At 42.9% G+C, this 19,674-nt stretch overlaps 1 protein-coding gene across 5 annotated transcripts in view; it reads left to right on the top strand.

Annotated features, from left to right (window-relative positions):
• The window catches only part of phf21b (PHD finger protein 21B), a 209,628-nt gene that overhangs the window by 163,598 nt on the left and 26,356 nt on the right, over positions 1–19,674 (top strand). For all 5 annotated transcript variants that reach the window (XM_080190853.1, XM_080190852.1, XM_080190854.1 and 2 more), the window contains 2 exons: positions 2,122–2,198; positions 10,123–10,177. In XM_080190853.1, coding sequence (XP_080046979.1) covers positions 2,122–2,198; positions 10,123–10,177 — 132 coding nt within the window. The remainder of the gene's footprint in view (positions 1–2,121; positions 2,199–10,122; positions 10,178–19,674) is intronic.

Here is a 19,674-nt window from a genome sequence, read left to right as displayed (position 1 = left end):
ACAGAGAAGATTTAACTGGACGATATCAAGGATCAGGGACTTCAGTAATGTGGAGAGATTGGAGAAACCAATATTATTTTTCACAGAAGGTTGAGGGGAAACCTAATAAAGTAAGACAAATTTTGATAGACCAAGTGTTGAGGAACTGTTTCCTCTGGAATATGGATTGGCAACAAGAGGTCATGATTTTAAAATAATTGGCAAAGGAACAAAGGAGGAAAATTAAATTTTATTCATATAGAGGTTATTAAGATATTGAATTCTAAAAGGTTGTTAGAATCTGAGTCCATAGGAATTATCAAAAAGTAATTGAACATGTACTTAAAGTGGACCGATTTACAGAGTCAGTGGAAAAATTCTGAGCTGTGAACTAAACTCAAAGAGCTAGCACAGGAAGGGTACACTGAAAGGCCCTTTTCTACAATTCCAGCACCATCTGATTATAAATCATAACAACCTAACTCGAGCTATTTGTGGACCACCTTTATAACAGGACAATTCGAAATATGATTAGGCACTTTCAGTGTAAAATGAAATGTTTGATTGTTAACAAAATAATTCCATTTATACCTCCTTGAGGAGAATTTGCTGATGCAAATCCATTAAGTTGTTATGCCTCCCTAGGGAAAGTACAACTTGAGAATGATCTGTAAACATCATACTCATCTCAATTTATGCTTTAAGCCAAAAGTCTAGCTTACTGTGCATTTCTATCAAAATCATTACAGCTGTGTGAGGAATGCATTAAATGTTATTGGGACAATTGACTGCATTCTTGCATTTTTCCCATATGCAAATGTGCTTCTACTGCATTATCTGTATATTCTAGTTTTCTAGTCCTTTTCCTGAGGAGTGAGGATTATAAGTACAACAAATTAAGGATCCTATTCAAGATATGTTTCACACAGGAGACAATGGACCGTAACTTCTGGTGGAAGTTGGCAGTTGAGTTGGATTGCCATTCTACTTGTAGTTATTTATCCGGGAATCCAGCCACTTCTATCTCACATGACATTCTTACATTCTGATACAGGCCGGCAAGATCTGTTTAGTACTGCAGGTTCCCAGGGCTGTAGTGTTGGAGGGAAGGAGGACATGCTCCCTATTTTATGGAAAGTAGATAAAAGTCCAACCACTGAGAACCCAGGGAGTTTAAAGTAAGTGGGCAGGATAGGGGTAGGCGCAAATGGTGGTATAGTTGAGGGTGAGGTGGAAAGGGTGTAGTCAAGGGTGGAGAGCTAGTCTGGCGAGATGGGGAGTGCATTTGGAGGTAGGGGGATAATGGGGGGGGGCATGAGGCATAGTTGGGCAATAGGGATGACAGTCAGGTGTGGGGAGTATAGTCGGGTGGGGGTTATTTGGAGCGAGGGTTGTAGTCAAGGCATTGGGAGGACACTTTGTGGGAGGTCACTGATTTAGTCAGATTTGGGGTTTTAAAAAGTGGTTAGGAAATGCAGTAGAGCATGGGGAGCTCGTCCCAGAGGGTAAGATGGCCTGGATGGGGGCTCCGATGGGTGTTTGGGATGTGCAGGAGTTTACGATGGAAGGAAGCTCTGGGGGAGAAAGTCCCATGGGGGATCATGGTAGGTCAATGCTGCAGTTACCCAGAAGTTAGAAGTACTTTTATTTCTTTTTTCTGGGTAATTATTACTATAACATAGGTTTGCAATTTAAATCAATTGCCAGATAGTTCCCAGTGCAGGGCATTTGCCCAGGAGAAAGTTTGAACTTCCCAAAGAATAGCCATGCAATCCTTAAGTGGGAGCAGGAGGATTGCTCAGCACATCTTTAGGATACCCCCCTACTCACATACAACTTCCTGGTCAGTGTTTTTATTTTGCCAGATTACTCGCTTTTGAAAATAATCAAAATCTTTGATTTGCTTTTTATATCATTTAGCATTATGTGTAAAATATTGTAATGTGAATTGATTATTGATGGTGATATGGTTTACAAAATGGGCTATATTTATCACACTGTCCCAGATAGTGTTAATGAGCACCACAAAAGAAAATTTGGGAACATATAGATTTTAAAACACATTTCTTTTAGTTTATCAATTTTTGTTTAAAACAAACTTTTAGAATGTCTTTCATTGTAACAGAAATTTTCTAATTGCAGAAATCCAAAGCAGACGCCAGGAAAGAAAGAGACGAAGCACAGCCAATCCAACATACAGTGGATTGTTTGAGCCAGAGGTAAGACTGGTTACTTTATATGTTTGGATAATATGACACTTCTGTGTCAGTTAAATGTCATTTGCCAGACTGGCTTTTTCCTCCAATTTGTCAGGATCTCTCCATACACTCTTGAGTATGTGCATTGCACACAAATGTTGAGCTCTTTCCATTTTCTGCAAACTGCTACTTTGATTATGGGTCAATGTCTCACCAACTGAAATAAAGTCAAAGAATTTCGACAAATGTTCAGCTATAATTGAATGTTAAGTTGCAAGGTGTCTGGTTAGAAGTTTTAGTTTTAACACTGATTGAAACACTGTTCTTTGTTAGTTTATGTGATCATTGATTTATTTTAAGTGCAGATGGTTAAACACATTATAGATGTTCAGAATGGAATTATTGTTTTATTTTGCATTTCATATTTACTAGTAAAGATCTAACAACAATAACGCTAAATCCTGGTATAGAATTTGGTCATCAATTAAGTAATGTAAAGATCAAGCATCTAGTGAATTTGCATTGGCATTCTACCAATGAGTTATCTTAACCATATTGACCTGGTACCAGTAAATGTAATATTTACACTGGCAAGAAGCCATTAGGTGTTTATTTTTTATAAAAATTTACGATGTCCAGTCAGTCACGAATCCTGTTACAGTCTTCCCACTTACATTTCCCAAGCAGCACAGCGGGCCAGGAAAATCGCACCTATTTTCTGTGACTCTCAACTGATTATCTCTGGAAAAAATTCGAACACACATGCATGCGCGAAAGGAATTCATGAAAGGCTTGAAAATTCTATGCCCAAAATCCTTTGAATACTCATTTTGGCTGTATAACCAAAGAGGTTTACACCACTGAAGGAAGTATTCAGCCAGTATTTATCCCAGTGCATTTATGCAGGCTCTTGCTAGAGCAATTCAAAAATAATCTTACCATTTTTATTTCCTATAGGTTCTATTCCAATTTTCCTTTTTAAAAAAAGTACAATAGTATCTGCCTCAACAACTCACTGCAGATATTCCATGCTCCCATAACTCTTGTGTGATGAATTTTCTCCTAATCTCTTCGCTCTTTAAAAAAATCACTTAGAAATGGGTGCAATAGGCCTATATCCTGCACTTGGGTTAAAGTACAGTGAAATGGGCAAAAAGGATGATAGCCTATTGCAGGCAAAGAAAAGCAGAAAAATTGTAAACACAAGCATTTGTGTGTAGACATTTGCTTTAACATGACAACTTTTGTTTCTTTGTGTGTGAGCAATATAGGAGACTCGCTAATTAAATCGGTTTAAAACAAAATTACTACATTTGAAATGTAGATTTTTTTAAGATACATTTTGTCATAATGTTTAGATGTTTTTCACATGCCCCCTTTTTACCAAATAATCATAATTACTTTTTAGTTTCCCTTCTAATCCTGGAAAGCTGAATGGTTACTGCAACTGAACACTAGGCAAACCTGAAGCTTTGTCCCAACCACAGACTTCACAATTCATTGAAGCTATTTGCTGGCGATTGGGCCTTGAACTGTCTTGCTGTTTTTGTCATTTTGTCAGATGATATTAGCAAGGCTACTGTTTGTTGTCCATCCTTATTTTTTGCCTTTTTAACTGAGTGGCTTACTAGGCCATTTCAGAGTTCCATTTAAGAGTTACCCACATTGCTGTGGATCTAGCGTCACATGTCAGCCAGACTGGATAAGGACGTCAGATTTCCTTCTCTAAAAGTTATTAGTAATACAGATGGGTTTTTATAACAATCAATGATCATTTCACAGTGATCATTACTGATTCCAACTTCATATTTCAAATTTTTATTAATTTTAATTCCAGCTGTTGCCATGGATCGAAATTACTCATTCAGTGACATTACCACTACAGTATTTTATTTTGTTCGTCCATTGTCATTGATGAGGACCTCAACACCATTCGTCATTTTGAGGCTGGTTGCAGTGTGTCCGAAGATGATTGATCAGGCCAATTCGGGCATGGAATGTCCTGGCACATATTGGACAGACTTGTGTAGACACTGTAGTTGTTGCACTGGTGGCTCTGGACTTGTGCAGCTCGTGCTTAAGTTGTGCTTCAGCAATACGCCTTGCTTCGTGAGCTTGACAGCCTTTGTGGATGAGGCAGCGCCAGGTAGGATGGTTTTGTGCCAGCGTTTCCCAGGTGGTCGTGTCAATGTCAAGCGACTTGAGGGAGGCTTTGAGTGTGTCTTTGAAATGTTTCTTCTGCCCTCCATGCGAGCATCTTCCAGCAGAGAGTTCCCCAAAAAGGAGCTGCTTGGGTATACGCTCATCTGACATATGGATGACATGACCTGCGCACCGGGTCTGCGCTCTCATCAGCAGTGTGTGGACTGATGGTAGACTTGCTCTAGAGAGAACTTCAGTGTCTGGTACTTTGTCTTGCCATCTGATGCGTAATATTCTGCAAAAACAAGTCACGTGGAAATGATTGAGCTGTCTTGCATGCCTTCGATACACAGTCCACGTTTCACAGGCATACAGGAGGGTAGTGAGTACCACGGTGCTGTAGACCTTCAGTTTTGTTGCTGGGCTGATTCCTTGACGTTCCCATATAGTGGAGCGCAGTCAACCAAAAGCAGAACTTGCCTTTGCTATTCTGCAGTTAACTTCTGCATGAATAGTCACTGCTTGGGTGCTGCCAAGATAAGTGAACTGGTCCACTGCCTGTAGTTCCTGCCCTTTGATTGTGATTATGGGTTCTGTGTACGGTGCATGAGGAGCAGGCTAGTGCATGACTTCAGTTTTTTTAATGTTGATGGTGAGTCCAAAGTTGTCACAAGCCATGGAAAATCTGTCCATACTGACGTGCATCTCTGGCTGTGAGCCAGCATACAGGGCGCAGTCATCGGCAAAGAGGAAATCTCTCAGAACAGTCTCTTTCACCTTTGGTAATAGCTTGAAGTCTCCAGGTTGAAAAGCTTCCCATCCACTCTGTACTTGAGGCTGATTCCAGCAACACTGTCCTGCAAGGCATCATTCAGTATGGCAGTAAACATCATGCTGAACAGTGTGGGTGCAAGCACACAGCCCTGTTTGACGCCATTGGTGACTGGGAATGCGTCAGAGGATTCCCTGCCATCCAGTACTCTGGCCATCATGGAACTGGCGTACCATTGGAATGAATTTGGGGGGGACAGCCAAACTTTGACATGATCCTCCCTTTCGGCTTACAGTGTCAAAGGCTTTCATGAGGTCAAGAAACGTTGTGCAGAGCTCACGATTCTGCTGCTGACACTTCTCCTGAAGTTGGCGCGCAGCAAAAATCATGTCAGTAGTCCCACGACCTTTGCGGAAGCCACACTGTGACTCTGGAAGCAGGCCCAGCTCCAGATGAGTGACCAGATGATTTAGCAGGACTCTTGGGAGGATTTTTCCTGTGATGGAGAGCAGCAAGATTCCACAGTGGTTGTCGCATACTTGCCGTTTGCCCTTCCTCTTCTAGAGGTGTACGATGGAAGCATCTTGAAGTTCCTGAGGAATGGATCCTCCTTACCAAAAGGACTGGAAGAACTCGGTGAGCTTCTCGATGTGCAGCACTAGCAGCTTTATAGATCTCTGCAGGTATGGCATCTGCCCCTGGGGCTTTGCCACTGGATAGCCGGCTGACAGCTTTCATGACTTTGGCTACTTCTGGTGGGTCATCCATGGCGCTGTTGATATCAACCTAGGGAATCCTGTTTATTGCCTCATCGTTAATAGATGACAGTCGGTTAAGGGCTGCTTCAAAGTGTTCAGCCCATCTCTGCAGGAGCTGAGCCTTCTCTATAATGAGAGTTGTACCATCTGTACTCGGGAGTGGGGAACTCCTGAGAGATTGAGGTCCTTAGAGAGTGTTGACGGCTTCATAGAACCATTTCATGTCGTTTCTGTCAGCATATCCATGTATTTCATTTGTCTTGGCGCTCAGCCAGGCATCCTGCATTTTACGCAGTTTATTCTGGACTGTCCTGCGAGCACTAGTAAAAGCATTTTTCTTGACAGCTGAAGATGGGTTGTTCTGACAGGCCTGATGAAGATGGCGCTTTTCAACAAGTAGAGCCTGTATCTTCTCATCATTCTCATCAAACCAATCATGCTGCTTGTGGGTGGAGGGCCCAACTGTCTTCGGCGCAGATGTATGGATAGGATCCATGATATGTTCCCAGTTACCCTCAGCGCTGCCTGTGAGGTGTAGGTCAGCAAGCTTGATTTCTAAGTCTTCAGCCAGTGCTGAAGCCATGCTGGTGTTCTTTAGCTTGGCAGCATTGATTCTTTTCATAACCTTGCTTCCTTGTGGTCGCCTCTTGGGTCTGATGCGGAGCCTCATTTTGGAGACAATGAGCCTGTGATCTGTCCAGCAGTCAGCACCACACATGGCCTTGGTTACTCTGACATCCTGCCTGTCTTTTCTTCTGACAATGACACAGTCAATAAGATGCCAATGCTTAAGAGCTGGGGTGCATCCAGGAGATCTTGTTACAGGTAGGCAGACGGAAGGTTGTGTTGGTGATGAGGAGGTCGTGTGCTGCACAGGTCTTGAGTAAGAGTAGCCCATTACTGTTGCACTTGCCCACTCCATGCCTCCCAATGACTCCCTGCCAGATTGCAGAGTCACACCCTACTCTTGCATTGAAATTGCCAAGCAAGAACAGCTTGTCAGTACTGCTCACTGCTGATAGTAGGGCGTCAAGTTCTTCGTAGAACTTGTCTTTCATCTCGTCCGGGTTGTTCATTGTGGGGGCATAGGCGCTGATCAGGGTGGCTTGACTTCTGTTCTGTACCGGAAGCTATAATGTCATAAACTGGTCGTTCACATCCTTGGGTAGACTATCAAGTTTCCAAACAAGGTGACTCCTGATGGCGAATCCAACTACAGCATCACGACACTCATTGCTGCCACGACTGCTCCAGAAAAAAGTGTACCCACCTCCAGTCTCAATCAACTGACCTACATTGGCAAAACGAGTTTCGCTGAGGGCTGCAATGTCAATGTATCTTGCAAGCTCTCTGGCAACTAAGGTTGTTCTTCTCTCTGGTCTGTCTGCTGTAGGGTTGTCCAAAAGTGTGCGCACGTTCGAAGTGCCAATGCTGAGCGGTGTCACCTTGTGTTTTATTTTGTGTGTTTGACCGCAAGATGGGGTCCCCACCAGCCGCGGTGTATTGGCTAGGGTGTAGTGAAGCAGGCAATGTTTAGGGCACCTTTTCTTGCCCCTTCCTCATTCTACGGAGGTGAGCAGTGCGTTCATGAAGAGGACTGCTCAGTTGCCCAGATAGACGCCAAGTTCCACTGCTGCATCGGTCAGTGGAAAACGACCATTAGACCTGAGCCGTCTGCGTGCAGATCCGTGACTACAGCTCCCAGTGTATCCACACCTGCTTCGCCGCTCGCCCATCGCCACAGGACTTTAAGGGTTGAACAGGACACTGATGATGGTGTCGAAACTAGCGCTTGATTTGAATTAAAGTGAGGGAGAGTTGCGCAGCGTCAGCCTCTGTCTCCCCGGCTCCCATCTAGATCCGGTGGCAAGACGAGTCAAGACGGCTAGAGGTGGGACTAGGCGCAGTGGATGACCAGGACGTCTTCTGTGTCTTGACCCGCACTTCGTGTTCCACGAAGCTTGCAGAGACCGCCGCCTTGACCATTGGACCTTCCATTGGTCTCTTCTGCTCAATCTGCTGGACTCTGTCTTCACATGCTAGGATAGACATCTCCCTATCTCACCGAGGGTTGAGACCCATCAGCTACCCTCACCTGGTTTAGGTGGCTTGTCGAGGCCATTGCCCGGGGAGTGGTTGCTGTTGCATGCAAACAGCTACGGGGAGCCACAGGTGAGAGCTGAGTGCCAGGTGGGGACAAAGGATGGACAAACTGCCCTGAAAGGACGCAACATGTTCCTCCACCAAACGTATTACTCCTCCCTGACACCCCATACACCACTACAGTACTGTCTTCTTTGATGCTGTATAGAACTCTCTCGATCTACTCAGCCCTCAACCGTTTTCAGAAAACAAACTTTCAAAACAATCTCCTGGGTTTTCATCTCATCCAACTCTTTTGGCTTATTTTCAATTTCCAACACCCTTTATAACACGCTTTGCTTTTTTAACATTGAAGACACAACGAGAATTCAAGTTCTCAATAGTGAGAGAATCTCTTAGGATTCTAAACTCCCCATTAAGCAGCCTCCTTGACTTTTTGAGGTATAGCCATTAATTTGTCAGAGACTGGGGATGAATTCTTAAACTTCTGCACCCACAACCACATGCAGAAACAGACACAGCCACACCCAAGTTCGGAAAGACGCACGCACCCCCCATTGTTCCAGGTGAATCTTGGTGGCATGTATTTGCCAGATGTTAACTAGTTGTGGCAGGAAACCTGGTCCACTTGGAAAGCCAGACCACATTTGCATTAAGATGGCAGGCTGCAGCATGAGTTGGTGCAACCTTGCGGACAGTCTACTGCGTGTAGGCATTACCACATCATTCTGCAATGCTCCAGGCTGAAAAGGTTAACGCTGTGAACTGGATGGGACCCAATGCTTGAAGAAGAACCGGAGTGACTGGTTTTTGGCGCCTTGAGGAGCATGCCTCCTTCTTCTATACCCAGCAACAAAAGAAAAGTTTGCTTTTGACCATCTTTCGGCAGAGGCACTAAACCAAAACTCTGTATGCTTTCGTAGCTGTACATGGAAAATATCATGGCACTATTTCAAAGAATAATAGGAGAGTTATCTCCAGAGTCCTTGCCAATACTTAGAACCCAGTCAGCATCGCAACAGTTGACCTGGTCATTATCAAATTATTGTCTGAGCGCTAGCCTTGTAACTCACTTCAGTGACTACCTTCCAAAATCGTCATTAGCTGTAAAGCACTTTGAAATGCCTGGTGGTCATAAGAGGTGCTACATTAATGCAAGTCATTTTAGGGATCCTTTTTGGCACGGCACACACCAACTGATGCTGTCCAGTTTTGCAGTTTGAATCATATTAACGTTATAAATTTTAGATTCCGTTTTAAATTGGTCTAACACCTAACCCTGGGACTTCTCTGTCTGCCCACTTGATGAAGGAGCAGCTTGTGACTTTAACCTGATGTTGTGAGACTTCTTACTGTCCCATTTATCAGCTTTGATGAAAATTGCCATGGCTATAACAGTGAAAATGGAGCAGTAGGTCATTGCCCTCTATTTCCAAGTCACTGCCACTCAATTTCTGCCAGAAGGAAGGACGAAAAGCAACAAAATGCTAGAAAATCTCAGTAGGTCTGACAGTATCTATGTAGAGAGAATAGAGGTAATGTTTCAACCCCAGATGATCCTGTTGGCCATGAGTACCTGATCTGGATATGAATAGATTATTCAACTCCTGTGAGTGTATAACTCAGTAGTGATTTAAGATCTCAGATGTACCCTAGTTCTCTTGGACCTCTAATAGATGGCTATTGGGCAAGACCTGCTCCTCTGTCCTCACTGAAGTCCTTGCAGGACCACATCCCACTGTCAGCAATCTTACTGTTGCCTCATGTGTCAGAAGGCTGCTGCTTTACTCATGGAAAAAAGTTCAGAAGCTTCAGACCAGATTATTAAGAAATCTGTCCAAACTGCTGTCCCTCTCAATGGGACTGATAGTGTTTTCCTGCGCTGTGGTCGCCAGCAATCAGATTCCAGTATTGTTCTCCATTGCCTGCTGATAGGCTTATATCAGCAAATTCAGAGCTACCAGGCTCTGGTGCCCCCATAGCTACCTATGTTGGCCAGGGTCGCACGCTGCAGCGCTTTGTGTTTCACAAAGTTCACTTCTGTATATAATACCAGTTTGAAATATTTTTGTATGGCAATTTGCTATATAAATGTATGGCATGTTACTTAAAGTCTTTTTGCCACTTTTTAAGAATATTATTTAATGAAGCCTATTTTTTACTCTCTCAGCGTAAACGAATTGCAACAAGCTACCTGAATGGTTCTTTATATATTTCAACAAGAGGTAAGTATTTCCAAGTTAATCTTATACCTTGAATCTACAAATGCATGCAAAGTACACATGTACAGCATAAAAGGCATCCACAGGAAAGGTATGAATACTAGATCTCCAAAATGAACATTTTATTTGGTGGTGAAATTAGAGAGCAATTCTGCAGGCATGTATTTAATGTAAATTAATTGTACTCTTAATTAGGACAGGATTCAAATGATACATAAAGTTGGCTACTAAAAATGGTGCCTTGGTTAGCTGAGAGAAGAAGGTTACTGTTTTTTAAGTTTGAATCCGTAACAATCATCTTGATTTACTCCATCGTAAGCTAGTCAAATCCAACCCGTGTCACTATAATGGCATAATATGCTTTTACGGGAAGAGAATGGCTGTGAATGCAGGTGGTCCCAAAATGATGTGTGAGACTTGACAGGACTGCTGTCCTAACTCATCTTAGTTTTAACTGTTCCTGCGTTTTGATGTAGCTTATTCTTTTAATTTTATATTCAAGAATATTATTAACATTATATACAAGTAAATGGAAAGGATCTGCTTCTGAAATTCAGTCTAAGGTCCGTTGTTGGGCAGAAGGATGGAGCTTTAATCAGCATTTACTGTGGATAATTGAGTTAGGAGTGAGTACTTAATACTAAAACTGAATGTTCAAAATGCAGAGTTATATGGTCTAACATTGTTCACCTTGATGATTTGTAGATTTTTTTTTGAAGCATGTACCAAAACATTAGAGATTGGAATATTCATGCTTACAGTCTTTCTGTGCTGTATATTCTATATGTCCAACTGATGCACGTTAAAGTTAATATTGATAGTTAATATGAGCCTCTTCCCATCCCCTTCATCTAAATTATCAGCATGTTCTTCTATTCCTTTTTCCACTGTGCATTTATGTAACTTCCCTTTAAAAGCATCTCTGCTGTTCATCTGACCTACTCCTTGTACTAGCAAAATTCACATTCAAAGAAGATTACTTGATTAATACCTGGAATAAGCAGGTTGTTTTATGAGGAAATGTTGGACAGGTCAAGATGGTGTCTGTTGGAATTTAGAAGAGTAAGAGATAACTTGATTGAAACAAGACCCTGGGATGACTTGACAGGGTGGAAGTGTAAAGGATGTTTCCTGTTGTGGGAGAATCTAGAATTTGGGGCCACTGCTTAAGAGTAAGGGATCACGCATTTAAGACATGGATGAGGAAAACATTTTCCTCTAGGGATTGTGAGACCTTGGAACTCTCTTCCTCAAAAGATGGAGAGGCAGAGTCTTTGCACATGGAGTAGATAGATTCTTGATAAATTGGGGTGAAAGTTATCAGGGGTAGGCAGAATGTGAAGTTGAGTTTAAAATTAGATCAACCATGAGCTTACTGAATGACAGAGCAGATGCAAGGGTTGAACGGCCTACTCATGTTCTTAATTCGTATATATGTATTCTAACCATTCTTGGGATAAAGACATTTCTCCTGAGTTTTCTACTAGAATTATTAACTACGATCTTACACTTATGGCTCCTAGGTTTTGTCTCCTCCAGAAGTGGAAAAGATTTCCATTCCATCAAATCCTTTCAAAATTTATAAACCTCTATCACTCACCTCTGGAGAAAAGAACCCCACCTGGTCAGTCTTTCTGATAGGTATAACTTTCCCTTCATCAATGCCTCTATATTTCATCTGTAATATGGAGACCAGAACTGTGAATAGCATTCCCAAATGTGCTCTTAGTTCTATACAAATTTAATATTTGTTTCCTGGTTCTTCAGTTCTATAGAAATGAGTCCAATGTTTTGTTTTCTATTTTATAGACTTATTCATCTTCGCCACTGTATTTGTTTCCTGTAAATATGTATAGAAGGGGAAGCGATTGCTGGCTTTGTACTGAAACAAGACTAGTCAAACACAAGTGTGAAAGGAGCTGTTGCAATTATTATTGGTCCAAATTAAGTTTGCCCAGCCTTTTCACTTGGGGGCCATATTTGCATATTATCGTCATTCAAGGGGCCAATGAGAATATTTCAAAAAGATAGGATTTGGCAGAACAATAAAGTAAGTTTGAAAAAAATTGCCATTTTAGAAAGAAACTAAGACAGTGCAAGAAGAATAAATTGTTCAGTTTAAAAACAAAGTAATAATAAAAATGACGAGTGTGTGAAGGAGTCTGTATATATGAGTGGGGGTATGAGAATCAGTGTGCGTAAGGGGGTGAGAGTGAGTGTAAGGCTGATTCACACTCACACTCACTTACTTGCATTCACCTCCACACTATCACTTGCACCCTCACTCTCATAGCTTGTTGCGCATGTTCTCTCATGCCCACGCTTTCTCTCGCATGTGTCCCCCTGCACCAATTTGCATGCATGACTCCCTGTGCCCCACACGTGCGCAGCCCTCCCCGCCCTTGCATAGGAATGAAATTTCCTCTGAGTCCACAACTAGGGAGCACTATTCTATGGGTCACCATTTTAGAACAAAGATGAGAATTTTTTCCCCTGGGGGTTGTGTGACATTGGAACTTTAGAAGATGCTGGAGGCAGGTTCATTGAACATTTTTAAGAAGGACATAGGTAGATCCTTAAGTTTATTAGGATAGGTGGCACTTAATCTACTGAATGGCAGTGTAAGTTACAGGGACTAAAAGGCATACTTCTCCTATTTTGTATGCTTGTGTGTGAGTAGTGAGTGGTTAGGATCTGAAATGCACTGCCTGGTATGATGGTGAACAGAGAATCAGTCCAGGTCATTTGGCTATAACAGCATGATCAGAGGCCACAGTGAGCCATGTTGCGCAGCAAACGGGCAGCAACAAAGTGTGCCAGAAATCAATGTAAGCCCATCGATGGACGTGACAATGGGACAGACCAGGTAGAAGATGGTGAGAAGGGAGCTCTTCATCTTGAAAGCAAACAGGCTTTCTACATTGAGTCAGTCCATTACTTGGAGCTGAAGTACCCAGACAAATTCCATGTTATGAGGAGCTTCAAAGGTGATTCTGTTTTGTATTAAAGAGAAAATGCAACTCTTTCAATTGACACACCCTGCAGTGCTAACCAGTGTGCACAGTGGGACAGTGGTTAGCACTGCTGGCTCACAGCGCCAGGAACCTGAGTTCAATTCCTGGCTTGGGTCGCAGTCTGTGTGGAGTTTGCACATTCCCTCCGTGTCTGCGTGGGTTTCCTCTGGGTGCTCCGGTTTCCTCCCACAGTGCAAAGATGTGCAGGTGAGGTTGATTGGACATATTAAAAAATCACCACTATTGTCGGGATTAGCAGGGTAAATATGTGGGGTTACAGGAATAGAGCATGGGTGAGATTGTTGCAGACTTGATGGGCCAAATAGCCGCCTTCTGCACTGTAGAGATTCTATGATTCTAGGACCTGGGAGTCACAGTGTACACGGGAAAAGCTGAAGACTGAACTAGATGATATAGCATAATTTGTCTTGTGCAACAACTTGCTGACCAGTGCAGCTAGATACTGAAAAAAAGTTTTTGGTTATTTATTATTGATGTGGAAATGCCAGCCTTGGACTGGGGTAGAAATAGTAAGAAATCTCACAACGCCAGGTTAAAGTCCAACAGGTCTATTTGGTAGCACAAGCTTTCGGAGCACTGCCCCTTCAGGTGAGTGGAGGATTTGGTTCACAAACAGGGCATATATATACACACAAACTCAATTACAAGATAATTGTTGGAATGGAGTCTAATAGGTACAGACAATGCGAGTGGCGAGAGGGTTAAGTACAGGTTAAAGAGGTGTGAATTGTCTCAAGTCAGGACAGTTCGTGAGATTTTGCGACCCCAGGTAAGTCGTGGGGTTACAGATAGTATGACATGAACCCAAGATCCTGGTTGAGGCTGTCCTCAAGTGCGGAACTTGGCTATCAGCTCTTGCTTGGTGATTCTGTGTTGTCGTGTATCCTCGTGCACGAATCGCAAAAACTCAGTCCGCAGGTGCGGCAGGTGATCAAGAAGGCGAATGGAATGTTGGCCTTTAAGAACATAAGAAATAGGAGCAGGAGTAGGCCATCTAGCCCTTCGAGCCTGCCCCGCCATTCAATAAGATCATGGCTGATCTGTCGTGGCTCAGTTCCACATTCCCGCCCTCTCCCCATAACCCTTAATCCCCTCGCTTATCAAAAACCCATTAACCCGCGTCTTAAAAATATTTAGCGAGGCAGCCTCCACCACTTCAACGGGCAGAGAATTCCAGAGATTCACCACCCTTTGAGTGAAGAAGTTCCTCCTCAACTCTGTTCTAAACCGCTCCCCCCCCCACCTTTATCTTGAGGCTATGCCCCCTAGTCCTACTGTCCTTTCTGAGTGGGAAGAGTCTCTCCACCTCTATCCTATCCATCCCATTCATCATCTTATACGTCTCAATGAGATCTCCCCTCATACTTCTAAACTCTAACGAGTACAAGCCTAGTTTATTCAGCCTCTCCTCATAGCTCAACCCCCTCAACTCCGGCATCAGCCTAGTAAACCTATCGTGAGGGGGATAGAATATAAATGCAGGGAGTCTTGCTGCAACTGTACGAGGCACTGGTGACACCACAACTGGAGTACTGTGTGCAGCTTTGGTCCCCTTATTGCGTTCTCTGTACTCCCTCCACTTGGAGGGAGTACAGAGAAAGTTTGCCAGGCCGATACCGGAGATGAGGGGGTTAGCTTATGAGGAGAGATTAGGTAGACTGGGTCTGTACTTGTTGGAGTTTAGAAGGCTGAGGGGGGATTTATAGAGAATGACAAGATAATGAAGCGGCTAGATAGGGTAGAGGTAGAGAGATTCTTTCTGCTTAGAAGGAAAACAGAACTAGAGAGCACAGCCTCAAAATAAGGGGTGGGGGGTGGCAGTTTAGAACAGAGTTGAGGGGGAACTTCTTCACTCAAAGGGTGGTGAATCTCTGGAATTCTCTGCCCATTGAAGTGATGGAGGCAACCTTGCTGAATGTATTGAAGTCACGGGTAGATAGATTTCTGACAGACAAGGGAATTAAGGGTTATGGGGAGAGAGCGGGAAAGTGGGACTGATCCACTTCAGATCAGCCATGATCTTATTGAAGGCGGGGCAGGCTCGAAGGGCTAGATGGCCTACTCCTGCTCCTATTTCTTATGTTCTTGAAGACCGCCTTGGAGAACACTTACCTGAAGATCAGAGGCTGAATGCTCTTGACTGCTGAAATATTCCATAACAGGAAGGGAACAGTCCTGCCTGGTGATTGTCAGTGTCCATTCATCTATTGTCATAGAGCCTGCACGGTCTCGCCAATGTACCATGCCTCGGATACAATTCTACAACTCACCTGCTTCAACCTGGACCACAACATTTTCATCTTCAACAACCAGTACTTCATCCAGACACATGGAACAGTCATAGGGACAAAATTCGCACCTCAATATGCCAACATCTTCATGCACAAGCTCAACAGGACCTTCAACCGATGCCATACACCAGATACATTGATTACAGTTTCTTCCTTTGGACTCATGGCGAACAATCACTGAAACAACTGTATGATGACATCAACAAATTCCATCCCACCATCAGACTCACCATGGACTACTCTCCAGTATCGGTTGCATTCTTAGACACACACACCTCCCATCACTGTACGCAAGCCCATGGATAACCTCATGATGCTCCGCTTCTCCAGCTTCCACCCTAAACATGTTAAAGCCGCCCATATAAACAGGATCTGCTCAGATGAAGAGGATCACAACAGACACTTAGAGGGCTGAAAGATGCCCTCGTAAGAGCAAGATATGGCATTCGATTTATCAATCAACAGTTTTGGCCCACCACAGCAAGAAACCGCACCGGTCTCCTCAGAGGACAAAAACAAGACGTGGCACACATAATACCCTTTGTCAGTACTTTCCTGAAGCAGAGAAGGTACGACATCTTCTCCGGAGTCTTCAACATGTCATTTGATGAAGACGAATGTCACCCCAAGGCCATCCCCACACCCCCAATTACTTGCTTTCAGGCAACTGCACAACCTCAAATAGACCATTGTACGTAGCAAACTACTCACCCTTCAGGAATACAGTGACCATGACACCACACAACTGTGCCACAGCAACCTCTGCAAGACGTGACAAATCATCAAAACGGATACCATCATCTCACACAACAACACCATCCACCGTATGTATACTCTTCTGCCTCGGCTAACGTTGTTTACCTGATATGCTGCAACAAAAGAGATATCCTGAGGCATGGTACGTTGACAAGACTATGCAGATGCTACGATAATGGATGAGTGGACATCACTTGACAATCACCAGACAGGAGTGTTCCCTTCCTGTTGGGGAACACTTCAGCAGTCATGGGCATTCAGCCTCTGACCTTTGGGTAATCGTTCTCCAAGGTGGCCTTCAAGACACATGACAATGCAGAAATGCCAAGCAGAAACTGATAGCCAGGTTCCACACACAAGGACAGCCTCAACCAGGATCTTGGGCTCATGTCATACTATCTGTAACCCCCACGACTTGCCTGGGCTTGCAAAATTCCACTAACTATCCTGGCTTGAGATATCTCACACCGCTTTCACCTGTACTTAACCCTCTCTCCACTCTTTGTCTGTTCCTGTGAAGACTTGATTACCTGTAAAGTCTGGCATTCCAACCATTGTCTTGTAATTGAGTGTGTGTCTACATATACCCTGTTTGTGAACCAAATCCTCCACTCACCTGATGAAGGGGCAGCACTCTGAAAGCTTGTGCTACGAAATAAACTTGTTGGACTTTAACCTGGCATTGGTGAGATATCTTACTGATTTATTATTGTCACAGTGAACAGTATTGTTTCTTGCACACTATACAGACAAAACATACAGTACATAGAGTACATAGGCGAGAAGTAAAGGAGAGGATGCAGTATATAATCAGTGACAGCTAGGGTACAGGGAAGGATCAACTTATTATACGGTAGGTCCATTCAAAGGTCTGATGGCAGCAGGGAGGAAACTGTTCTTGAGTTGGTTGGTACATGATGTCAGATGTTTATACATTCAACGGAAGAAGGTGGAAGAGAATATGTCCGGGGTGCATTTGGACCCAAGATGTTTGAATCATGCACCTAAGTGGCTACATAAAATTCTGACATTGAGAAGGTGAATCTAAGATTCGTTGGAAGAAAGTTTTTCTCTAAATTAGATGTATAATGTGGTTATTCATAGAAACATAGATTGTATTGGTCCACGTAACACATTTAGTACACCATTTGGAAGATATCTTCGTAGAGATTGCGGTGTCGTTTATTGTTAAGTCAGGATTATTCCACCAACACATGGAGGGAATTAACAAAAATGTTCCTGTTTATGTATGTAAATGTTGTCACACGTGTTTATATAGCGAATGATATTACTGTCATGGGTTCCACTAAGGAAGAGCACGATCAAAGTCATCTTGAATTGATGGAAACAGCTGGAAGAGAAGATCTTGTTTTTATCAGCAGAAGTATGACAGTGGTTCGTGCTGCTGCTTCACAGTGCCAGGGAACAGAGTTCAGTTCCAGTCATGGGTGACACTGTGGAGTTTGCACATTCTCCTCATGTGTGCATGGGTTTCCTCCCACAGTCCAAAGATATGCAGGTTAATTGGATTGGCATGTTAAATTGCCATTGGTGTCCAAAGATGTGTAGCTTAGGAGGATTGTCCATGGTAAATGTGCGGGGTTATGGGGATAGGGTGAGGGATGGGTCTGGGTACGATGCTCTTTCTGAGAGTTGGCGCAGACTTGATGGGTCAAGTGATAGTCTCCTGTGCTGTAGGGATTCTATGGTTCTATAGAAAAAGAATGTAAGCCACATAATTTTTTTTTTGTTTTGATTTATTCTAACACATTATGTACTAACCCAGACAAAGTAGGAAATGTACAATCTCTGCCTACACACAAAGACTGAAAAGACTCGCAACAGTATCTAGGGTTATTCAATTTCTTAGCACGCTATTTATCCAACTTTGCCAAGACAACACCCTCATTGAGAGAATGCCAGGAAAGGTATTCCGTTTGTGCGGCAGGAAGATCACTAACACACATTTAAATCACTTGAACAGTCATTGTCAGAGAAAACAGGTCTTTTTCAACACTACTCAAGAAAGGAAACAGCCTTGGAAGTCAATAGTTGCAGAAAGGATTTGGAGATTGCTTTATGCAGGAAGGGAAACCAATAGTGTTTGGCTTTAAGAGTGGCTTGCTGACATATGCCACTTACTCAAACATAGAACCTGAGACATGTAATGTCAAGCAGCAGACTAAAAGGTTCCACATGTACCTTTTTGGTAAACAGCTCATCATGGAAATGGATTGCAAGCCATTGCAAACTGTATGATACAAACCTCTGAGAAGCCATGCTATCTAGATTATAACGGTTAGTAGTCAATCTAAAAATGTGACTGAACTGCATTAGACACGGGGAACAGGATGGTTACATCAGACACATTGCGCTGATTGCCAAATCCAAGAAAACAGTGGCTATTTCATTCCATCTATATGACCGTATGCATATAAAAGTTGAAGATGTGCTTAATGTTGATTGATGAACTTTCGACCACTAAGTGCAACTAACTGAGAGAAGAAACAGTCAAAGGTCCACTTTGAAAGTATTGTGGGCAGCCATATTGAAGGATACTGGAGGTTCAAGTAAGCCAAAGATATTTTTAGCCTCATGGAAACAAGTTAGCTATCTTAAGTGAAATAAAATTTAAAATAATATATCTGCTAATTCCTGAATCTCTCCATTAGGATATATCACGTTTGTACCAAGGCCACATGGGCATTGGGCAAACAAGACACCTAGAGGAAACTATGTAGAGTCATAGAGGTTTACAGCATGGAAACAGACCCTACTGCCCAACTTGTCCATGCCACCCTTTTTTTTAAAACATCTAAGCTAATCCCAATTGCCAGCATTTGGCCCATATCCCTTTATACCCATTTTACCCATGTAACTGTCTAAATGCTTTTTAAAAGACAAAATTGTACCAACCTCTACTACTACTACCTCTGGCAGCTTGTTCCAGACACTCACCACCATCTGTGTGAAAAAAATTGCCCTTCTGGACACTTTTTTTTTGTATCTCTCCCCCCTCACCTTAAACCCATGCCCTCTAGTTTTAGGCTCCCTTACTTTTGGGAAAAGATATTGACTGTCTACTCATTATTTCATAGACTTCTATAAGAACAACCCTCAGCCTTCAATGCTGTAGGGAAAAAGTCCTAGTCTATCTCGTCTCTCCTTATAACTCAAACCATCAAGTCCTGGTGACACCCTAGTAATTTTTTTCTGCACTCTTTTTCTAATTTAATAATATCCATTCTACAATAGGGTAACCAGAACTGTATACAGTATTTCAAGTGTGGCCTTACCAATGTCATGTACAACTTCAACAAGACATCCCAACTCCCTGTATTCAATGTTCTGGCTAATGAAACCAAGCATGCTGAATGCCTTTACCATTCTGGCCACCTGTGACCCCACTTTCAAGGAG

Source organism: Carcharhinus amblyrhynchos, chromosome 6 (genome assembly GCF_965287045.1).
Source record: "Carcharhinus amblyrhynchos chromosome 6, sCarAmb.v2.hapA, whole genome shotgun sequence".
Lineage (NCBI taxonomy): Eukaryota > Metazoa > Chordata > Chondrichthyes > Carcharhiniformes > Carcharhinidae > Carcharhinus > Carcharhinus amblyrhynchos.
Note: the sequence above shows the minus strand (reverse complement) of the source record. Positions and strands in the feature narration are given on the sequence as shown.